The sequence below is a fragment of the Falco biarmicus genome, chromosome 1, assembly GCF_023638135.1.
Source record: "Falco biarmicus isolate bFalBia1 chromosome 1, bFalBia1.pri, whole genome shotgun sequence".
NCBI classification, from domain to species: domain Eukaryota; kingdom Metazoa; phylum Chordata; class Aves; order Falconiformes; family Falconidae; genus Falco; species Falco biarmicus.
In genome coordinates this window covers 62,749,246-62,768,197 of record NC_079288.1, presented here as the reverse complement: position 1 = coordinate 62,768,197, position 18,952 = coordinate 62,749,246, and the positions used below count along the sequence as shown (strand labels likewise).

General features: G+C 42.8%; 1 protein-coding gene across 8 annotated transcripts in view; it reads left to right on the top strand.

The window, feature by feature from the left end:
• Positions 1-18,952, top strand: part of ADGRL3 (adhesion G protein-coupled receptor L3) — a 342,564-nt gene that overhangs the window by 278,221 nt on the left and 45,391 nt on the right. For all 8 annotated transcript variants that reach the window (XM_056347177.1, XM_056347131.1, XM_056347148.1 and 5 more), the window contains 2 exons: positions 4,883-4,949; positions 6,370-6,461. In XM_056347177.1, coding sequence (XP_056203152.1) covers positions 4,883-4,949; positions 6,370-6,461 — 159 coding nt within the window. The remainder of the gene's footprint in view (positions 1-4,882; positions 4,950-6,369; positions 6,462-18,952) is intronic.

The window sequence follows — 18,952 nt, the reverse complement described above, 5'->3', positions numbered from 1 at the left end:
CTCCCTCCATTATTTATTGCATTTGTTTAAGCAGGACTTATGGAGCTGTTAGTGTTATTTGTTTTTTTGCTTGGCATTTGTTGCCACCATTCATACATCTCGGAATGATTTGCTCAGACACCCAACGTAGGTTTTCTTGATTTCATTTTCTTTTCTAAATGCAACCTTCCTGTAACATATACCCAGATTACATAGCCAGGAACAGGCAGTTGTTCCTCTCTCTGTTCATTGCTTGTTGCTTCTGATTTTCTGAAGCATTGCTTGTCCTAGTATTCATATTGGTGTTTTGGAGTAGCTATCCAGTAAAGAAACTCTCTCTTACAATTATTTATTCCAAAGATTGGAATTAATCCTTATCCTTTTACTGTTTTTGTTTGTTTGTTTGTTTGTTTAAGAGCAGTTCAGACTGCTCATATTACCAGATTAATTTGCTTTCAGAATCAAAAAGCAGTGTAGTGATTCCATTGAAAGATCATCCCTTTCAGAACAAAAGGGACTATCCATGTGAGCAAGCTGAGCCGTGTTAGGCCCTTTCCCTGAAATAAATCAGAAATACTGCACCTCACCTTGTTCTGGTTGTAATTTCTAAAGTAAATGTGAGAAGCAGGAAGCCCCACTGCAGACAGTGTGGTTCCCCAACACTGGCAAAGCGATTCTGGCAATGCTTATATGAACGTCCAAGTGACCATTTCTTATGGGCCAGGTCTTCAGCTGCTGCGTCTTAAATGGCTGTGTCTCAAGTTTTGCTGCGAAACTCAAAATACTCTGATTGCAGTTTTATAAATTCCATCATTTGCCTTGTCCTGTGTGTTAACTAAATCCATCCATCTCCTGGCCAAATCTGATGTCAAACATAGTGGTGGGCAATGCTGTGAAGTGCAGAGGGAAAATAGCATTTGCAGTTGCTGTTACTGTTTGAAAAGAACTTGTGTCTAAAATTTAGTAAAAGCTGGATTCAGACTTTAGCCCTCCTTTTGAGGGCACTCACTCAAGTAGCAGGCCATCCAAAATTGACAGCAGGAAGCTGTTCCGTATTCCCATACTGTCTTGGGTTTCGTATCAATGCCTCTTACAAATCTCAGAGGAAAGCTCCTATGCTTTGAGTGGTTCAATATATTTTAGAAAACAGACTTGTAGATATATTCATCTGCTGGTAATCAAATTCATCATGACAGGAATCTCTCTCTTGTTTCTCCTCCCCTCTCTCCCCTTTTGATATGCTATAAAGCAGGATATACATGGTAAGCAATCTAGCTGTCAGAAAGCAAAATATAAGGCTGGTGTATGTACACAGCCTCCAAGTCCATCAGCCAGCCACCGACATTTTATGCATGTTAATGTTGCTTGGAAAATACCTTCTAGCCGTATGGTCTGTCTTGGGGTGGCTCCACTGAGCTAGTTTTGTTTTCAGTGTTCATGCTGGGTATTTGGAGGAGGAACCATGAGCAATGTGGATGCTGAACTGCATTAGGCAGAACTTACATTGCATCCTGGAAAGGCACGTCTTGTGCATACATATCCCACTGCAGCACCCACACAGGAGGCTGTATAGCCACTTGAAACAAACCACTGAGCTCCTATGAACAACATGATATGTTTAGGGCTCTTCAAATTTTATGGTCCAATGGCAGCTAATGATTGTTTATTGGTTATATTTAATGCACACCGGGGATAGTTCAGTATTTGATTTCTCTTCATGCAGAAAATAGAGTAAACTCTTTGTAGTCTTTATTACTTGGGAAAAGCTTTAGGTGAATGTCGCGACTTCTCACGGTGGAAAAGGAGGAAATGAAAAAGTAAAGGACAGTGGCACCACAGAGCTCATTGCGAGCACTGAATATGCTGGTGTGACTCTTGGAAGAAGCAATGGGGTTATGAGCAGCGTTGCCTGCATCCGCAGATTTTCAGATAGTCTGCTCTGCCTTGTACTGAGTCCTGAAGCAACTCATTTGATTAAGGCAGTGTAGTCTAAACTGGAAACGCGGCGAGTCCACGTTCACGGTGCAGCTGCACATGGGGGGTCAGAAGTAACTCAGCAGCCCAAGATTAGCAACTTTGGGAAGCGAGTTGCCTGATTGCTTCCTTGTTTGGAGGAGCTCATTTATGCAGCTCATTGTGCATGTGGGTTTTTGTCTTTTAAGGAAAGAAAAGCTCAGTGTGGTACTTGTCTGATTAGCAATTTACAGCTCCTCAATGCAATTGGCGGGATGCCTGTGTTTTGATGTTTTGGTCTTAATTTGCATTTTTAATGAGGTATGACTTAAATGGGTTCACAGTGGCATCTCTTCCTGATGTCCACAAAAAAACCCTACCAGTCTTTAAAGTCCCTCTGTGGATTAAAGGCAGTCCTGCAGCTTTCTGTTCACCCATGACTGAGTGCCATACACCATTTCATAGAAAGGTGGTTTTTCTATTCAGACAAATAAAAAATGACATCATGTTCTTTAGAGCATTCAGAGTGGTGACAAAAAGCCTTGTCTGGTTTTTGCAAGCTTAGGTGTACTCTTGCTTAGATGGAGCCGTCTCTTGTTAGCAGGGAACCCTTTTGCTCCATGCCTGTCCCCCAGTTATCCCGAGGGCAGAACTGGGCTTCCCTGTTTCCAATCCACAGCATCCATCTTTTGTCACTGAATTGTGCTACAGAACTGAAGAGACATTTTTTTAAAAATTTCATCCATTTGGCTGACTGAAAAGGAAACCAGTTGCTTTGCATTTCTTTGCTCAGCCAGCACAGCCTTTCCCTCATGCTGGATTTCAGCTTTCACTGATTTTCTCCATGTCCCAATTTGTGTGCATTCAAAACCAACTGCATCAGATGTGACCATATGCCTGGCCATCATTCTTTAAAGAGTAAAGAGAGAGTGTATGTCTTTCCTCTTCCCTCTGTTTTCCAAGAGCCAGCTTTCTTTTGGGGCTGAAGGAGAACCAAGTTGCTTGTCAGTTAAAATACGCTGTGCTCCCAACTCCTGTGCAGAGGGGCTGGGGATTGTTTTGAATTTTAACTGGCAAAAAAGTTCAAAATGTTTTAATTAAAAAAAAAAAAAAATCAAAAAACCACCACAACCCTCTGGGTCCTCTCCCACACACCAGCACGCTTATTATCAGTAGAAAAAAGTTGTGGGGCTGCGTATTCCCTGACATATATGTGGCAGCTGAGGCACAAGCACAAGTTACACTTTTTTCCTATGGTGTAGGGTAGGTGTAAAGTCTGACATGCTGTGTAATGTGTGAGCTGCTGCGATGCGAATATCTTTTTTCAGGGATGGCGGGAGGACTTTTTCCAGGGACTTAATTATCCTTGAAACCTCTATTCTCTGTCAAATCTAGTTGCAATTGGGTGACATTTCAGATGTTATTATGGGTGATACACAGATGTCATGATCACATAAACCCTTTCCTATAGGAAATCAGACTCAAATGGTTTCTACTCACTTGTGTTGTTCCATTACCAGCTGCATCTAAATCACCTTGAACTTCAGCAGTCACAGAGGAAACAAGATTTCCCTGCAGTTGCTCTGAAAGCCTCTGTTTGCCTCTTGCATTAAGATTTCGATGCTGTCACATGAAGATTTTGGATGAACAGCTGCAGAGGCAGTTCAGGAGTAACGGTCACGGAAGTGGGTATTTTAATTTGTGATGAATAGCAGTACAACTATATATATATCGATACATCTTCAGCACTGACGAGACCTGAAATTTATATGGTATTGGGAGGGAAGTGAGAAGCTTTCTCTACATTTTTAAATTTATTCATATCTTGGCTTCTCCCAGTCAGAGAGGTCCAGGGCATGTTTTATTCTCTTGGCAGGTGGCTCCTGCTGATCTCTTCCACGGAGCTGCTGGCACAGACCTTTCTGCCTGTTGCAAAGTCCGTTGGAAGGGAAAAAAAATTCAGCATGTGCACCAGAGCTGTCATTTGTGAGAGATGCTATCTCTTCCACCATGATAAATTAATGTATACAGTTGCTGTCACTTGCTTAATTACGAAATTCCATTGGATGTTTAGTATAAGAGTGGTTTTGTGCTTTCTTAGTCCTCTGTGTATAAATGGAGCTGTGATTTGCAGTGTTGCAAACACGACAAGATATTATTATTTTAAACATCGTGCGAAACTTTCTTTGAATTTATATTCATCTGTCTTGTAACCAGTCACTTCCATTTTATCTTCCTGTCACCTGGAATGAACTAGGAATGGAAATGTAATTTCCCAGGGGTCTTAAAAAATGTGGGGAGTATTAAATGCAGTTGAAATTAAGTGATTAATAATTTAGTTTTAGGCCATGAATCAACTTCATGTGATAGCACGTACCATATGCAACCCTTGAAACATTAGTGGAAACAAAACACTCTGGAGGTTCAAGGAAATAAAGTGCTCAAAAGGGGAAGTTGCTGAACCTAATTAAACCTCAGCCTTCTGTTATCCAAATCGTGCTTCCTATTTGCACCAAATTTGCTCTGATCTGCTGGCCTGAGAAATGTCATCTTGCTTGACAGTTGACAGACAGCTTGTGTTGCATTAGAGCTGAAGAGGGAAGAGGAGCTTAAAGCGAAGAAGCAGCTCCATGGTTCCTCATCAGACCCCTTTTTTAAACCCCCCACAGTTTTAAGGTTTTTTTCCCTACAGATGCAAAAAAGCGCCTTAGCAACTAGGCCTTGTGCCATTTTCTTCCTGCTTCCTCCAGAGGTAATTATCTTACTCCATCAATAGCACTGTCAGAAATTGGGCACATAATTCAGCATTTAAATGAACAAGCAATGTAATATTTCCTGTCTCCCACCGGCATGTTTTGCAGCTCCCATTCTTCTCTGTCACTTGCTCACTCCTGATGTATGTCCTGGGTGCAGTCCTTGAATGCCTTCTCTTCCCTGTGTTTCATTACAGATGTTGGCTCCGACTTGACACCTACTTCATTTGGAGCTTTATAGGACCAGCGACCTTGATAATTATGGTAAGAACTCCTAATTAACTACTCCATCTCTCAGGTCAAGAAATAAAACTTTTGCTGTCCCTTTACACTTTATCTTTAATTTACACAGATTAATTTGAGAAAGGCATGTTCTTCTTTGACCCCACCTGGCACAAGCAATTAGACCCTCGTTATGAGCAGGCTCTTGGCATTGCAAAATACTTGCTCAAAACGGGCTGGGGAGCTTAGGAGTGGACACTTGCAGAGTTTGGTTTCTACCATTGAATGTTTAGAAATGCCAAACTCTGTGTTGATGCCCCTCACTGCCACCCCCCACCCCCTGAATTCCAGAGTGAAGCTTTGCCTTGATCATGCAAAAAAAGAGAAATTGGCGCAGACAGGGGAGGGAGTGGGGGCTGGGGGGATGAAATAAAGTCCAAACTGGAAGAGCGGTTTGGTGGGGGTTTTTCCACCCTGGCAGACGTTGAAACTCGTGCGACTTCACAGTTAGCACGTTGCTAGCGTATAGGCTAACACAGCAGCAAGGTAGAGAACCCAACTGTAGAGGCAGCTGGAGTTTTCTTATACTTTAATCACTACAATATGGCTTAAATAAACCATCCTTTGTTTTGAATAGGCTACAGTTTGGCTAACACAGCAAACCAGGCGCTCTCACTTCAATGCAGACATTGTCCCTGCTTCTTCTGCAGCTGGGGGCCGTTTCAGCAGCCTTCCACATCAGGGAGGGGGCCATGCCACCAGCTGCAACTACTGGATTTTTTTCCCCTCAAGCAATTCATTCATAAAAAGATATCTTCCCTTTTTGATTATGTCTCAAACCCTGGCCTGGGCTTATGGGGGAACTCCTTTTGAGGAGTTGGCAGCCTTGTTAAGACTGAGGCATTGAAACACCATCACATCTTTTACAAAACAAATCAAACTATTTTTCCTTTTTATTTTTCAACTTTGCATTGTGCTCAGCATCTTTAGCAGTTGTGATTACTCTTTACCACCTCCTCTGTTACACCATATTTAAAAGATATATTCACAGAAAAAGATGCTTTTTTGCTTCATTTCAGTGGGGCCAGTTAAGCAAGATGCTTGGAATGATTTTCACAACTGTACACCTCTCAGACACAGAAGAGCCATTACAGAACGTATTTTTAATTTTCCATAATGTTGTTTGAAGCACTACAGTTGATGTTGGAGCCAGCCCTGTATCAGTAACATATGCAGTGCCACAGCTTTGGTAACGCTGTGGCATCGCCAGTCCTGCAGTCTACAGGCCAGCTCACAGTATAAAATGCTTGGCAATTTTCTGTGCTTCAGTCACTATAAAACTGCAGTGAGAGCTAATTTTCTACAGCAACTCATCTGTTACACAGAAGCAGAGGACTTTCTCCCCATCACATTGTGCCATGTCACGTAACCCTTTTTTTTTTTTTCCTCCCCCCCATTTCAGCTTAATGTCATCTTCCTTGGGATCGCTCTCTATAAAATGTTTCATCATACTGCCATACTGAAACCTGAATCTGGATGTCTTGACAATATCAAGTAAGTGGCTGGGTTTTTTTCTTTCTCTTTGCCTGTTTCTGTCATTTGCTGTTTATGCCCCCCTTCCTCTCTGAGGAGCGTACAGTGATAACCAGGGGCAATACTTTGGTTATGGTGCTGCAGAACAGTTTCTAATAGGTACCAATAAGTGGCTGATGATGAAGCATTGTCTTTATTGGGATTTGGCAGCCAGTAGTGGCATTTTCCATTCAATTTTGCATGAAAGAAACAAAGTTGCATTTGCTGTCCTTGAAGCAGGTAGCCTCCTACTCCCTCTATGTTAAAGGAAATCATGCCTGATAATTACCAGCTAATTATTGCAGTCTCTACAGGGAAGGTGTTGAAATTGTTGATCATTGCTATTTCTCTGTGCTGTCAGAGCAGCAGCCTTGCTGCTTTTCTGTTTGTTTTGGCCCCTGACAGTTTTAATGACCAGAACTTCTCCACGGAATCTGATTAGTTCTGGCAAAATTACTGGGGGTTTACCTGGGGGTGCCCTCATCAGAGGATGTGCTTGCCAGCCAAGGCATGTTTTGACCTTGGACTTGGTTAACATCTGAGCCTGGGCATCTTACTGTCTAGCAAGCTGCTTCATTATATTGATAGAATATTAGTCCCCATCAGGGCCTGTTTATTCAGGTACCTTTGGCTTTAATTACTGGCTTCAAAAATAGAAGTGGGACTTCAGGTGCAGCGCATGATAAGATGGGGAGCCTGCTAATTAATAAAACCTTCTAATCAACTTCAGGAGGAAGAAATTGTGGGGAGCCAGAGTTTTACTGCCCACCCAGGAAAGGAGAGTGTTGTGCAACACAGCTGGAAGTTGGTTCTCTCCTCTCTTCTGTGGTGGGAGCAGGAGGAGAGGCTGGAGGGCAGCTCATTAGGTGATGACTGAATTGCACAGTTACAAGGCAGTTTTCAGCAAGGTTGTTGTTCCTACCGCTGAGTTGCTCTCACAGATGCGGCTTTAATTTAAACTAGGTCAGTCCCCCCTTAAAACTTCCCCAGCAGGCAAGGCTTGCAATGCCACTGGCATGCCACAACCTCGCATGGTCCTTTGGGTAAAGTTTTCATTTCTTAAGCACAGCTTCTTCTTCAAGGTTTGGTAGGAAAGGGGACTGGAGCCTGTACAAATGCAGGAGACCCCAGTGACCTTGGGATCCACAGGGTGCTCATTTGACGGTCTGTCCCTGCCCAAGTTGCAGGCAGGCTGCTCTACAGCATGGCTCTCTTTCTCTTGCCATCAGCTAGAAGATGAAATTGGAGGAACGGCCCCTTCTGCATGCCCAGGACTGATCCCAGCATGATAGTCTTTCATTTGGCCTTGGATGAGGCATTAAAGGAATGGTACATTTCATAATACTTATTAATATGACTACTCGTCATGCATTAGTGCTATAGGATTGCTCACTGAGAACAGTCTTTCTAAGGTTACCCACACAAAATCTGTCTAGAAAGCCTTACAGTATGACATTTAAATTAAAAGGGGGGGGAAGGGGGGCATATAATTAAAGCAGAAATAATAATTGCTGACTGAATAATCTTGCTTGTGCTAATCCCTAGTATCTTTGTTTAAAATGCCAAGAATTTATACAATATCATTATAAAATACTGTATAGGTTTTTCATCAGATGAGAGTCTATTCCTGATTTGACTTCATTAAAACGTTTTGAAAACACAAGCAATTAATATACTTTTAAGTATGTTGCTGATACCCTTCCAATTGTGTTGCTTCATTACAAATGATGTTCTTATGTTTGAAAAAATAAGAGAAATATAATATAAACTCACAAAGACCACAAGCTCACCCTAGGAAATTTATCAAAACAAGAATTTCAGAAGGGACTTGATTGTAATTTCTGAATTCCTAAGCAGGATCAAGTTAAGTCTCTAAATCCAAGGCATGTGTTGTCTCAATATCAGATATGCTTGAGTTAGGAAGAGCTGCACATTTGTAACACAGAAGGGAATTTACCTTTGAGGGAGCTTTCCTAGGAATGTGAGGGACTTGCAATCCCTGAAAAACTCTTAGGTAAGATCATAGTAATCTTCTAGGTAAAATTGTATGCTGTTTCTAGGTGAGATCATGGTCTTCTTCCAAAGTCATTGATTCTAACTCAGTTGCAAAATGTGGATGTGGTACAGCAGCTCTGCAGTAAAAAGCCACAGACCACATTATTTCACAGGTGAGCCGGAGGATCCTTCCTGAGCTTACCTCCTTGGCTCTGTACGGTTGGTGAAGAGACACCCAGATCTGTTTCTCAGGACGTGTGCTGTCTTTGCTGGCTCTCAGCGTGGTTCCAGAGCCTTGCATCTTGTCTTATAATTAAAAAAACAAACCAAACTGAGGGTCTGCATTGGAGGGCCTCTTGCTGCCGTCTGAATGTGACAGCTTTACGGCACATGGGGAGCTGAATGGGATTTTTTTTCTCCTAGTTCATTTCCTAGCAGTGCTCTGTCTTAGGCTGTGGTGAAGCTCTCGCAACATAAATCCTGAGCCTGTTCAACAACAGCAAAATACTTGATTCCCTATGGCAACGTAAAAATAAAGGCCATAAAATATTTTAATAGGCTGTTAATAAGCGCCCCTGCAATCTGGTGCTTGCCTATGTCACTTTAGAGGTTAGAAATACATTATGAAGTATAGAAAATAGAGAGCCAAATAACTCCACTTAAATTAATGAACTTGATAAGGGATCAGGTGTCACCTGGGATACCTTTAATTACTGCACCAACAGAAAAGCCATTCAAAGGGCAGTGCCTGAACCAGATGCTGTGTGGCTGAAAGTTCTGTATGCACTGTGCAAAGTTGTAAAAATAAACTTCCCTAACCTTCAGGAACAGTCCCTGTATTATTGTGCCAGCATGGGAGAATCTGACATTCCTGTGGTGGAGCACTGGTAAGGGGTTACCCGGCAAAAGATTTGATGTGTACAGAGCTGGTTTATTTTTCACCCACTTGAACTTTTCCAGCTTAGCCAAGCGCTTTGAAGAGGGAAGTAGGGTAGCCACATATGTGGGTCCTGCTCCTTGTGCCAAGAGCACCCTCCCTGTATGGCAGGTTGGTACTGAGCTGATTCAGTAGGCTGCACCCACTGAGACAGCAAGGTTTGTGCTGTCGTCCTGCTTTTGAGGCATGTATCCAGGAGATGTGAGCTTGCGTACATGGGATATGTTGTTCAGAGCTGCAGGAATTGCTGTGCCTGCCGGTGATGCCAGGAGGGCCAAGTAGCTCCTGTATCACAACAGATACCGTCACCAAAAGTAGCATGTTTTTATGTAGGACCTTTTGAAAAAAATCGGTTTGACTTCTTTCTTCAATACATTTAAACAGAAATTGTAAGGATTCACCCAGGGTGGGGATCTCTTCTGCCTTTTAAAGATCTCTTTAGTATGAAGTGACGCAGATAAGAACACCAAAACAGCTGCCTCTTGGGTGGTACATTTGGGTGGTACATGCAGGTTCTGCCCATGCCTCCCCAAACTCAGCATTGGAGGGGATTTTCCTTCCCAGCCTTTTCCAATGGCTGTTTCTCAGTGTTTGAGGTCCACTGTGGCTCTTTCATCTCTTCACGGCTCGTCCACAAACATAGCTGGGCAGAGATGGGCAGCAAGGAGCATCATTTAGTCTTTGGTAGCTCTGCCCACATCACTTGTATCTCACTCGTGGCCCACCTGAGAATGTAAGTGGCATGCAAAGGGTACGTGAAATTGCTTGTGAGCACAAACTGATTCACTGCAACAAATGAACCTGGGAAGGCATTGTTTCGGAGCGTTGATTCCCCAACCCCTACAAGCTTGCAGGGAAGACGGATCTTTCAAACCAGGGACTACATAAGCTTTTGAGATGGCGAAAGCCTGCAGTGCTGCTCACATCTGTAGCCTGCAAGGTAGAGATTATAGGCGTATCAGTGCAGTATTGATGCGCTCTTGCTAGCAGATGGCTGCACGCAAGGACGTGTTACCAGCTGGGATACTTTAGAGCAGCTGTGAGGCTGTTTTACCGGAGGTTGCTGCCGTGTGGAGTGATTTCTGGAGTCGAGCAGCTTGAAGTCTCTCCTCTGCACTTTTCCATTGTGCCAGGTACATACTAGATGTGCGAAATGTCTCAGACTGTCATAGACAGGAGCACGCTGTATCTTTTTTACATTCACATTCCTGTAGGAAGCCTTGTGTACAAAGGAAAATACATCTACATCTATATGTGAACAGTCCAGCATGATTCTACAGTTTTCCATCCATCAACTCCTTTCTGGGTGGTCAGGCACATACTGTGGTTGCTTGTGGTCCTCACACACTAAGTTTTCATCTGACCTGTGCCAGATGCTGCAGCTCAACAAACCTTCCATGTGTTTCTGAATGCATAATCCCCATTCTCTGTGCGAAATGGAGGGTTTCAGATGAACCCTCTCCCTAAATGCCTCTTAACTGTAGTACAGTGCTTGTTCTGCAGCCATTTAAATACTGCTCATTTGAGTCGTCATGGTGTTAGTAAAGAGAAGAAAAGAGGGGCTACGCTGACAGTAATCCAGATGTTCTTTTCACCGTATCTACTGAAATCTGAGGTCCTGTCTTTGCTGTGTGCTGTTACTGTGCACATTGTGAGGCACATTAGTTACTGACATGGAAAACTGGTAAAAAATTGGGTGGGTGGGAAGAGCAGTTATTTAGTTGCCAAAAGGCAGGTTCTCTAAGCAGATTGAAAGGATTCATCAATGGGGCTGAGCAGCTGCCACATCTGAGGTTACACAGGGCATGTCCAAATGGCTGGAGGGGAGAGGGTGAAACCTCCTTTCTCCTAGCGTAGACCAGAAGCCATCCTTTCTCTTCCTTACAGACGTAACCTCTCCTTTGAAGTTCCTGCGGGCACCCCTTCCCTCTCCCCCTGGTGCTGCCTGGCTGTGGTTGGGTTTGTTAGCATTTCCCCCAGCCAGACCAGACTTCCTGACATTCTTCTGTGCTGCAGTATGTGGCAACGAGATTTTATTTTATTTGCTTTGGACAGGCATTGCGTCGTCTGTAGCTGCCAAGCGCAGTTGTGGATCTGCTACAAAGAAGGCAGGAGGTAAAGGGATTTGTCAGCTCACTTCTCCTTTTGTCCCATTTTATTGCAATATTGTTTTAGCCAGGGTATAGCTTGGCTTGTGCCATAGGCCACCTGGATGCTTTTTAGAAAGCACAACTCATGGGGACCGCTTTAAAGTGGAGCGTGTCAGGCTGTAGTTCTGAGTTTGTTGGAAAAGCTCATCCAGTGCAATAGAAACCCACCCAAAAGTCATCCTGGAAATTTAATTTTCTTTCAGACAGGGAGACCCAGAGACTTAGCTGGAAGCTTCTTTTGTTGCTAAAGAAGCACTATTAATTAGAGGCCTTGAGATCACTTAATCCTGGCATTAATCACTGTAGTTTTGTTGCAGCTTTCTTCCCTCTTGTGGAAACCTGCTCCCATCCCATCTTCTGCAACAATAGAATAAACACTGTATCAAAAAATTCCCTGAAATTCCCTGGGAAAAATGTATTTATTCCAAACACGTGGGAGAGAACATTTTTAGGTGTTATGGCCAGATTCACAAGAACACACACTGAAATCCCATTAATGCGGATGATGCAGAAATGTTCAGCACTGCAGCCTTCAGAAATCGATCCCAAATGACCAAAGTGAGCCCCCTCAGCTTGCTGGCTGCTGTGGGAGCTTCAGATGGTCCGGGGCTAAAGGAACACAGCCCTAATTTAATGGATAAATAAAAAAGTATATGTTCTCCCAAGTTTCTGACTTGAAACAAAGCTCACACCATACACCTTTATTTTTCTTTTTTCCCATGGAAGTCTTGCTCATAGGCTTACAGAAATAAATCTGAGAATGTGCAACCTAAAGGCCAAAAGTAGGAGCCAAATGCAAAGACTCAATGTTGATTATTACTATATAAAACTTGCAAAGCCCAGTCCGGGCTCTTTTAAGAAGTCTAGCCCAGGCTGGGGGAAGTGAGGGGTGAGGAGTATCAGGCACAAAACTGAGAAGCCCCTTTTGAAAATCTGCCTCCTTCCCAAACAGTTGCCATATCCCACTCTCCCCATATGTTGTATGGGTGTAAGTGATTATCTGCTCATTTTCTTGCTTCAACATATGTATTTTATTTAGAGAGACATGACTAATCCCAGCCCCCAGATTAGCTTGTTGTTTTAGTCCTACGGGTTTTCTTAAGTCATAAAAAAATCCTCAGAGTTAGGTAGAAAATTGAAAACAAAGGTTAAATAGAACTTCCAAAAATCATCTGAGGAAATGTTTAAATTAAACCCTTGATTTAACACAGCAGTATTGTGCTGGCAGGAGCAGAGGTTTACCAGTCTAGTTTTATTTACTCAGCTGATTGAAATGCAGAAAAAGTAAACGTTCTGGGTTTGGTGCAGAGAGGAATGACTTAGACTTTTGAAAACGCAAGATTTCTTCTCCTTTGGTAGGAAGAGCTTACGTTACTGATGCAGAACAATAATTTGTAGCAGGTATCCTTTTACTAAAGGAAGATTAATTTGTGCTTAATTCTAGCTATTTTAGAAACAAGGGAAAGTAGGGAGACAATAAAGATTATGTTGTATTTTTCTATTGAGATTTAAACTGGTATATTGGTTTCCAGATCTTTTTCATTTAATCATAAGACACTACAGCTTGGAAATGGTTTGTGATGCCAGAGGGTCTGGAATTGAATATTGCGTTGGGTTCACCCAGGGGACTTGGCTTGCAGAACAGCAGCACTTTAATTCTTCATTACTTCTGGGTTTGCGGTTGCTTGGGAGTGCACAGTGAGGCCACGGTACAACGAAGGGATCCAGCTCTGGGAGCATGCCCAGCGCAGCCTCTGGGTGCAGAGGGCCCGATCCTCTATCTTCAGCGTTCTCATTTCCCAGCGAAGTCAGGGCTGAGGGTCTGTGGCAATGTGCAGACTCCTTCTTTGGAGCAGCAAGCAGGGAGAGCAGGTTACGTGCACTCATGCAGCTTCAGAGAGGTGCGTGTGTTGGCATGAATGGTGGAAAAGACGAGGTACAAAAGATTTGAAACGCAAGCAAGTGAATGCAAACACTTACAGGAGCCACAGTGAACCTCTGTTAAACGTGACCTGAAACCCTGACTGGCCATTACCTATAACTTACAATGTTAAATAAAATAGCAGTGCCTGTAAAGAATGAGCTTTCTGTTAAGATTTTCATACAACCCTACTAACAAAATAGAAAGACTCTGAGCAAGCTGTTTGAGAATAGAGCACTGAAATTTCTTCCCAGCCAGCTGTGCTATATGCAGCATTTTTGGACTTCTCTGACTTTTGGGGGCAGCAGGCTCAGAGCGCAGCACCTCCAGGGATGCCTTTTGGAGAGGATTCATCCCTGGATTCCCACTCTAGTAAAAGATAATACGATCCTAGGGAACAAAAAGAGACCCTGAGCCAGTGTTTTGGTCTGGATAAACTAATGAGAAATGAAGTGTGTGTTTTAACAGTGCTTTGGATGGGCAAGCAGCGTGTTCTCTGTAGCCAGAAGACTTGACAGCAGTATTTTGCAAGGATGACCAAGTGATCTGGGTAGTTCTGAAAATTAGGAAAGCTCTTTCTCTTCCTTGGAATACTTCCCCCTGTGCGAAGTTTAGATGTTAGCTGCAGAGTACTGAGCTGGGCATTAGAAACTGTCTGCCTTGCTTTCCTTATACAGGAGCTCAGGCTATGATCTCTGTGTCTCATATGGCCTTGATGCCTGTTGGTCAGCTGAGCATCTCCCTGGATCCTGTGTAAGAAAGCACCATGCTTCCTAGGCCCCTGGGTAGCTCAGTGCTGCTCCTGTACAGCCTTCCTCTGTCTCTCTGCATGAGCAAACTTTGAACAGGCAGCCTAAAGCAAACCCAGAAAATTCACTTGAAGTTGGCACAGAATTAAGTATTTACAAGCTTCCTACCAAGAAAAGATACAGCACATTTATATTTTGCCAGAGTGCAGAGTCTGTGAGCACCTTGGAGACAGAAACCCTGCCGATGCTAAAAAAACATCTGAGATTGCTTTTCTGTTTGGGTGCCTTTTTCACCCAATGCTGTTATGGCAGCATCCGATTTTGTTTGGTGCAATCTGCTGCTGTTTCAGTTTTTCACAGAAGGGTTTGGTTAATATCTGACTGTTTTGGCTTTCAGTTTTGTTGTTTATCTTTGTTTTTTGTAATGGCTTCATTAATGTTGAATGGTGATTGTAAAGCACTGATCTTCCGCTGACAGGTGTCGTCCTTTCTGAATTAAGAAAAAAAAAAATCAATCAGCAGTTATTGATTTGAGACAGTGTCCTGGAAGATATTAAATACCTAAGGTCTTTATGTGAACCCATAAATCATGATTATTGTTTTAAAAAGCCATCCATTTTAAGTATTTTGTCAGCAAGCCCTGTTGGTGCTATTTGGATAATACAAATGTGTCTAAAGGCTTTGCTGAATCTGTATCATGTGGAAATAATCAGATATGTGGTTATACATCAGTGTGGTTTGAATAATCATGCCATACCTTTGCAAAGTTAGGAGGAAGGAAATAAACAGGGTAAGCAATTCTTGAGGGTAATTAATTACTTACAGAAAATGAGATGAGCTTAACAGAATTGCTCTTTCCAATTGCAATAACTAAGAACAAATCTCAGAAGGCAGCCCATGATTTCCTCAGATGAGTTGAGGGGGAAAGGGATGATGCTTTGGCAGAAGAAATCAGGCATAGGTTGCCCCAGATCCTGGGCTTGGGCATCACGTAGGGCCAGAGAAGGTTTGGCCTCATTTGTCTGGATAAAATTTTCAGTTACTGGTGGAACTCAGAAGTGTCTTTCCATCTATGTAAAATATCGCTTATGCCAGGAGATGGGACCCCAACCTTAACAGATCTCCAATGCATGTAAAGCCAGGGGTTTCTTCTGGGAACGTAGCTGTGACAGGCCCGCTGACTCCTGAGATGGTGGCAGAGGTCTTCAGGGGACTGGCCACCTCCTGTCAAAGATGGCGCAGGAGCCAGAAGATAAGACGTGGAAATGATGACTTGGAAAGCCATGTAATCATTGCCAGCATCCTAAGGCAGGCGATTAAGAAGACATTTGGCTTCATGCCATCAATGTGGTAACTTTGTCACGAAACACGAAGGCAAAATCCTTTAAGCACTCTTTTATTGCTTGCAATTGATTTTCCTCACCATGAAGACACTCCTTCACTAATTAGCAATGAACCTGTTTGCTTTATGAGGGGAGTGCTGGACTTTCCAACTCCTTCCTGTAGATCTACAGCAGTTTGATAAATCAATCTTTTCTAATCCTTGAAATTTAAAAAAAAAGGAAAAGAAAACAAACATGCCTACTGCCTCATATTGATAGGCTGTGGGGAGGCACAATAGCACGCTTTATTTTGTGTGTCTCTCTCGTACTTGCCTGCAGGAAACGTCTGTGTGTCTGCTTTATTTGCACCATATTAAAATGAATTCCACAGGTCTTTCTGAATGGTTTGGAGAGGGCACATCATCCATCTATTTTTATTTGGGTTTCATCACCCACAACAGCTACTAAAGGTCCTGTCTACTCACTTCGGCATTTTTGCGCACTAGCCAAATTGTGTTATTTTGGGGCCCAAGCATTAAATCCATGTACTTACTAAGCCTTTCCCTGCTATTGGAAAGATGGGAAAATACTTCGAATTGTCAAAAGAGTGATAAATTTAGGTTATATAAAGTTAAACCATGAAGGGTTGTATAAAATTATAATACCTGATTAGTTATATAGTGTTTTATCAAAGACCCATTTTTACTGTAAAAGTGGCTCAAAAAGTATGCTTTGTTAAATATATAAAAAAAAAAAGTAAGTAAACTATTTTCAAAATGTAAGAAGACCAGACATTATTCTTTTTAAATAAGAGCTGAATAGCTGCTTTTCAATAACAGGCTTTCTCTATTCAGCAGCATTTTAGGACCAATCTGTGTGTGAAGGTAAATTCTTGCCTTACTTTTCCTGCTCTAAAAAAAAAATAATATATATATATATATGCTTTAGCAACCAAGGATATTGCTAATCTACATACATGGAAGTGGTTTGCACTGTATAATACAAGTTGCAGATTTTGTCTTGGTATTGGGCTGTTATTGTCTTACTCTGGCAATTTGGTCACTGTGTCAAAAGGTACATGTTGGGGTTTTAAAAGGACAGGCAGCGCAAAAGAGGTTCCTGAGCTCAGGATGCGTTGGTTTAGAAATTCCTTAAGCATCTAAACAAGGGTATAAGTAGCTAATTTTGGCAACTTTTTTAAAAAAGTATTGCTCTGGAAATACCACAGGAATCTAGAAGGTGATATGAACAGTCCTTTCTCATCATTGAAGGAGAAGGTACTCTGGGAAATTAAAAGACATCTAACTGAAATAAGATTTTGAAAGAGTTTTACATGATGTGTAATTAACCTTAAGAAGTCTTTGCCCCAAGGTAAAGTCAGGACTTTTTCAAGATTAGAAAATGAATTAGGTATTTATACAGATTGTTAGACCTTCCACTATCCATCATCTGGGCTGTGAAGAAACACAAGGGAGGTGAGGTAAGATTTTGCAGGGTAAAGGAATAACGCAGCCACTGAAGATCAGCCTTTTAACTTCAGGTATTTGAAAGTGAAGCCCCCACCTAAGCCATCATTCATGTTTCCTCTGCAGTCAGCAGAGAAAAGTATTACTTCAGTGAATGGCAAAGCCTCACCTACCTTAAATGCCTGTTCTGGTAGGGGATAAATTGCTCTTTGGGGGTACCAATCTCCCCTTAACTATGGAAGGATCAGAGTCACATAGTTTAAATTCAGTGGGCTGTGTCCCTTACTGCCAGGAATTGGAAGAATTTATCCAAATCTGGAGAAAGCACTTTAGATCTACTGTCTCAAGCTGTACTAGGCTAGGTTTTCCCATGATTTCTGCTTTGACTATTATTTGCTTGTACTGCTAGTGCATATAATCTCAGTTTTCCAGTTAGCGGCTACATTTTCCTGCGAGCTAAGGCTTTCCAAGGCTGTTGTCTTGTCTAAGGGATAGGTTTTATTCATTGCAGATAATGACACAGTATTACTGCAGCACTGATAGGTTTCACAGACTTTACTGGGGGGGGGAACATTTGGAGTAATTTTTGTCAAATATGAATTGTTGCTAGCGCAAGAGTTAAGCTGCTTATGACACTTGAGTTGGTAAATTGAAAAGGAATTATTTGTATTTCAGGAGGGATATAAAAGACTAAGTCCTGTGGACCCTATGTGTAGAGATTTGAAGTGTTTCGGAGTTGGGCGTCTTTGAAAATGTCAGTTCTTTAGGCACCTGCTTACTTTGGGCCGTGGGTCCTAGGCACGTCTGGGTTGGAAATGGAGTACAAACCACTCAGGTCTTTTTGACAGTTTTCTCCTGAGCTGCTTTGAAGTGTTAGCCTTAAGCTAAAAGGCAATCCGAGTTTACTGATTTCGCATTTTGTCTGTACAAAGATGAAACAGAGCCTTAAGCTGCCTGAAAAAAGGCTTATTACAGATCGCTGAAAAACTTTGCAAAGGTCTGGATAGCAGCAACAGAGTGAAAAATTTCCCTAATTCTCTCTTTTTATAAGCTATCACCAGCGACATTTCACCAGTAAATTCTTTACCATGAAACCCGAGTGCTTGTGAACACAGTAATAGAAATTAATTCTCCCCAACATTGCTGGGCTGGGAACTCCAGACTGTCTCACATCTTCTTCTAATTGAATTGCATCGTGTGGGAGCTGCAGATGCTGTGGTGCTAGATGTGCCACGAGCACAGCGGGAACCTGCCCCGATGATCTTGCAGGCTGAGTGGATAAGAGGGCAAAGAGGAGCAGAGGGATTTGACCAACATCATGCTACCCAGGTGGGATGGGCTGGAGGTCCCTGTTGGTGCAGCTGTGGGGGGAGCCTTTTAATGCCAATGGCTTTTCTGTGTTCCTGGTACCCCCCAGATACATTGCAGATGCAGAGGTGACACTGTCTCAGCCTATGTTTTGCTAAGCTAAGCCAAAGGAGCTGAGCTTTTCCTTGCTGTGTCTCGGAAGCAGGGACTCAGTTCTCTGTATCAGGTTGCCTCCTCTACACTTGCTTCCTCCTTCCTTCCTGAACCTAAGGTGCTTTGTGCTTTCCCTGTGTGTTTAGATACCACCTTTGAGTGCCCTAGGGTACTTCAGGTGCCCTCATGTGGCTGGCAGGTGTGGCACAAGATCCAAGGCGAGCAGCTGTCAAGGTGGCAGCTGATGACCAGAGGGGATTCCTGCCAGGGATGGCAGCTGGGGAAGCTGAAAGGGGGTAGCTGGATGCTGGAGCAGATCTGCAGGGAGCTGTCAGTGGCTGGGCTGGGATGGGGATGGAAGCAGGGAGGCTGTAGGTGCTCAAGCTGAGATAGCAGTGCTTATCTACCAGTGATGTGGGGACAGCTACCTTGTCCTCCATGGTGTGTCCTACGTGTATCTTACTGTTCAGAG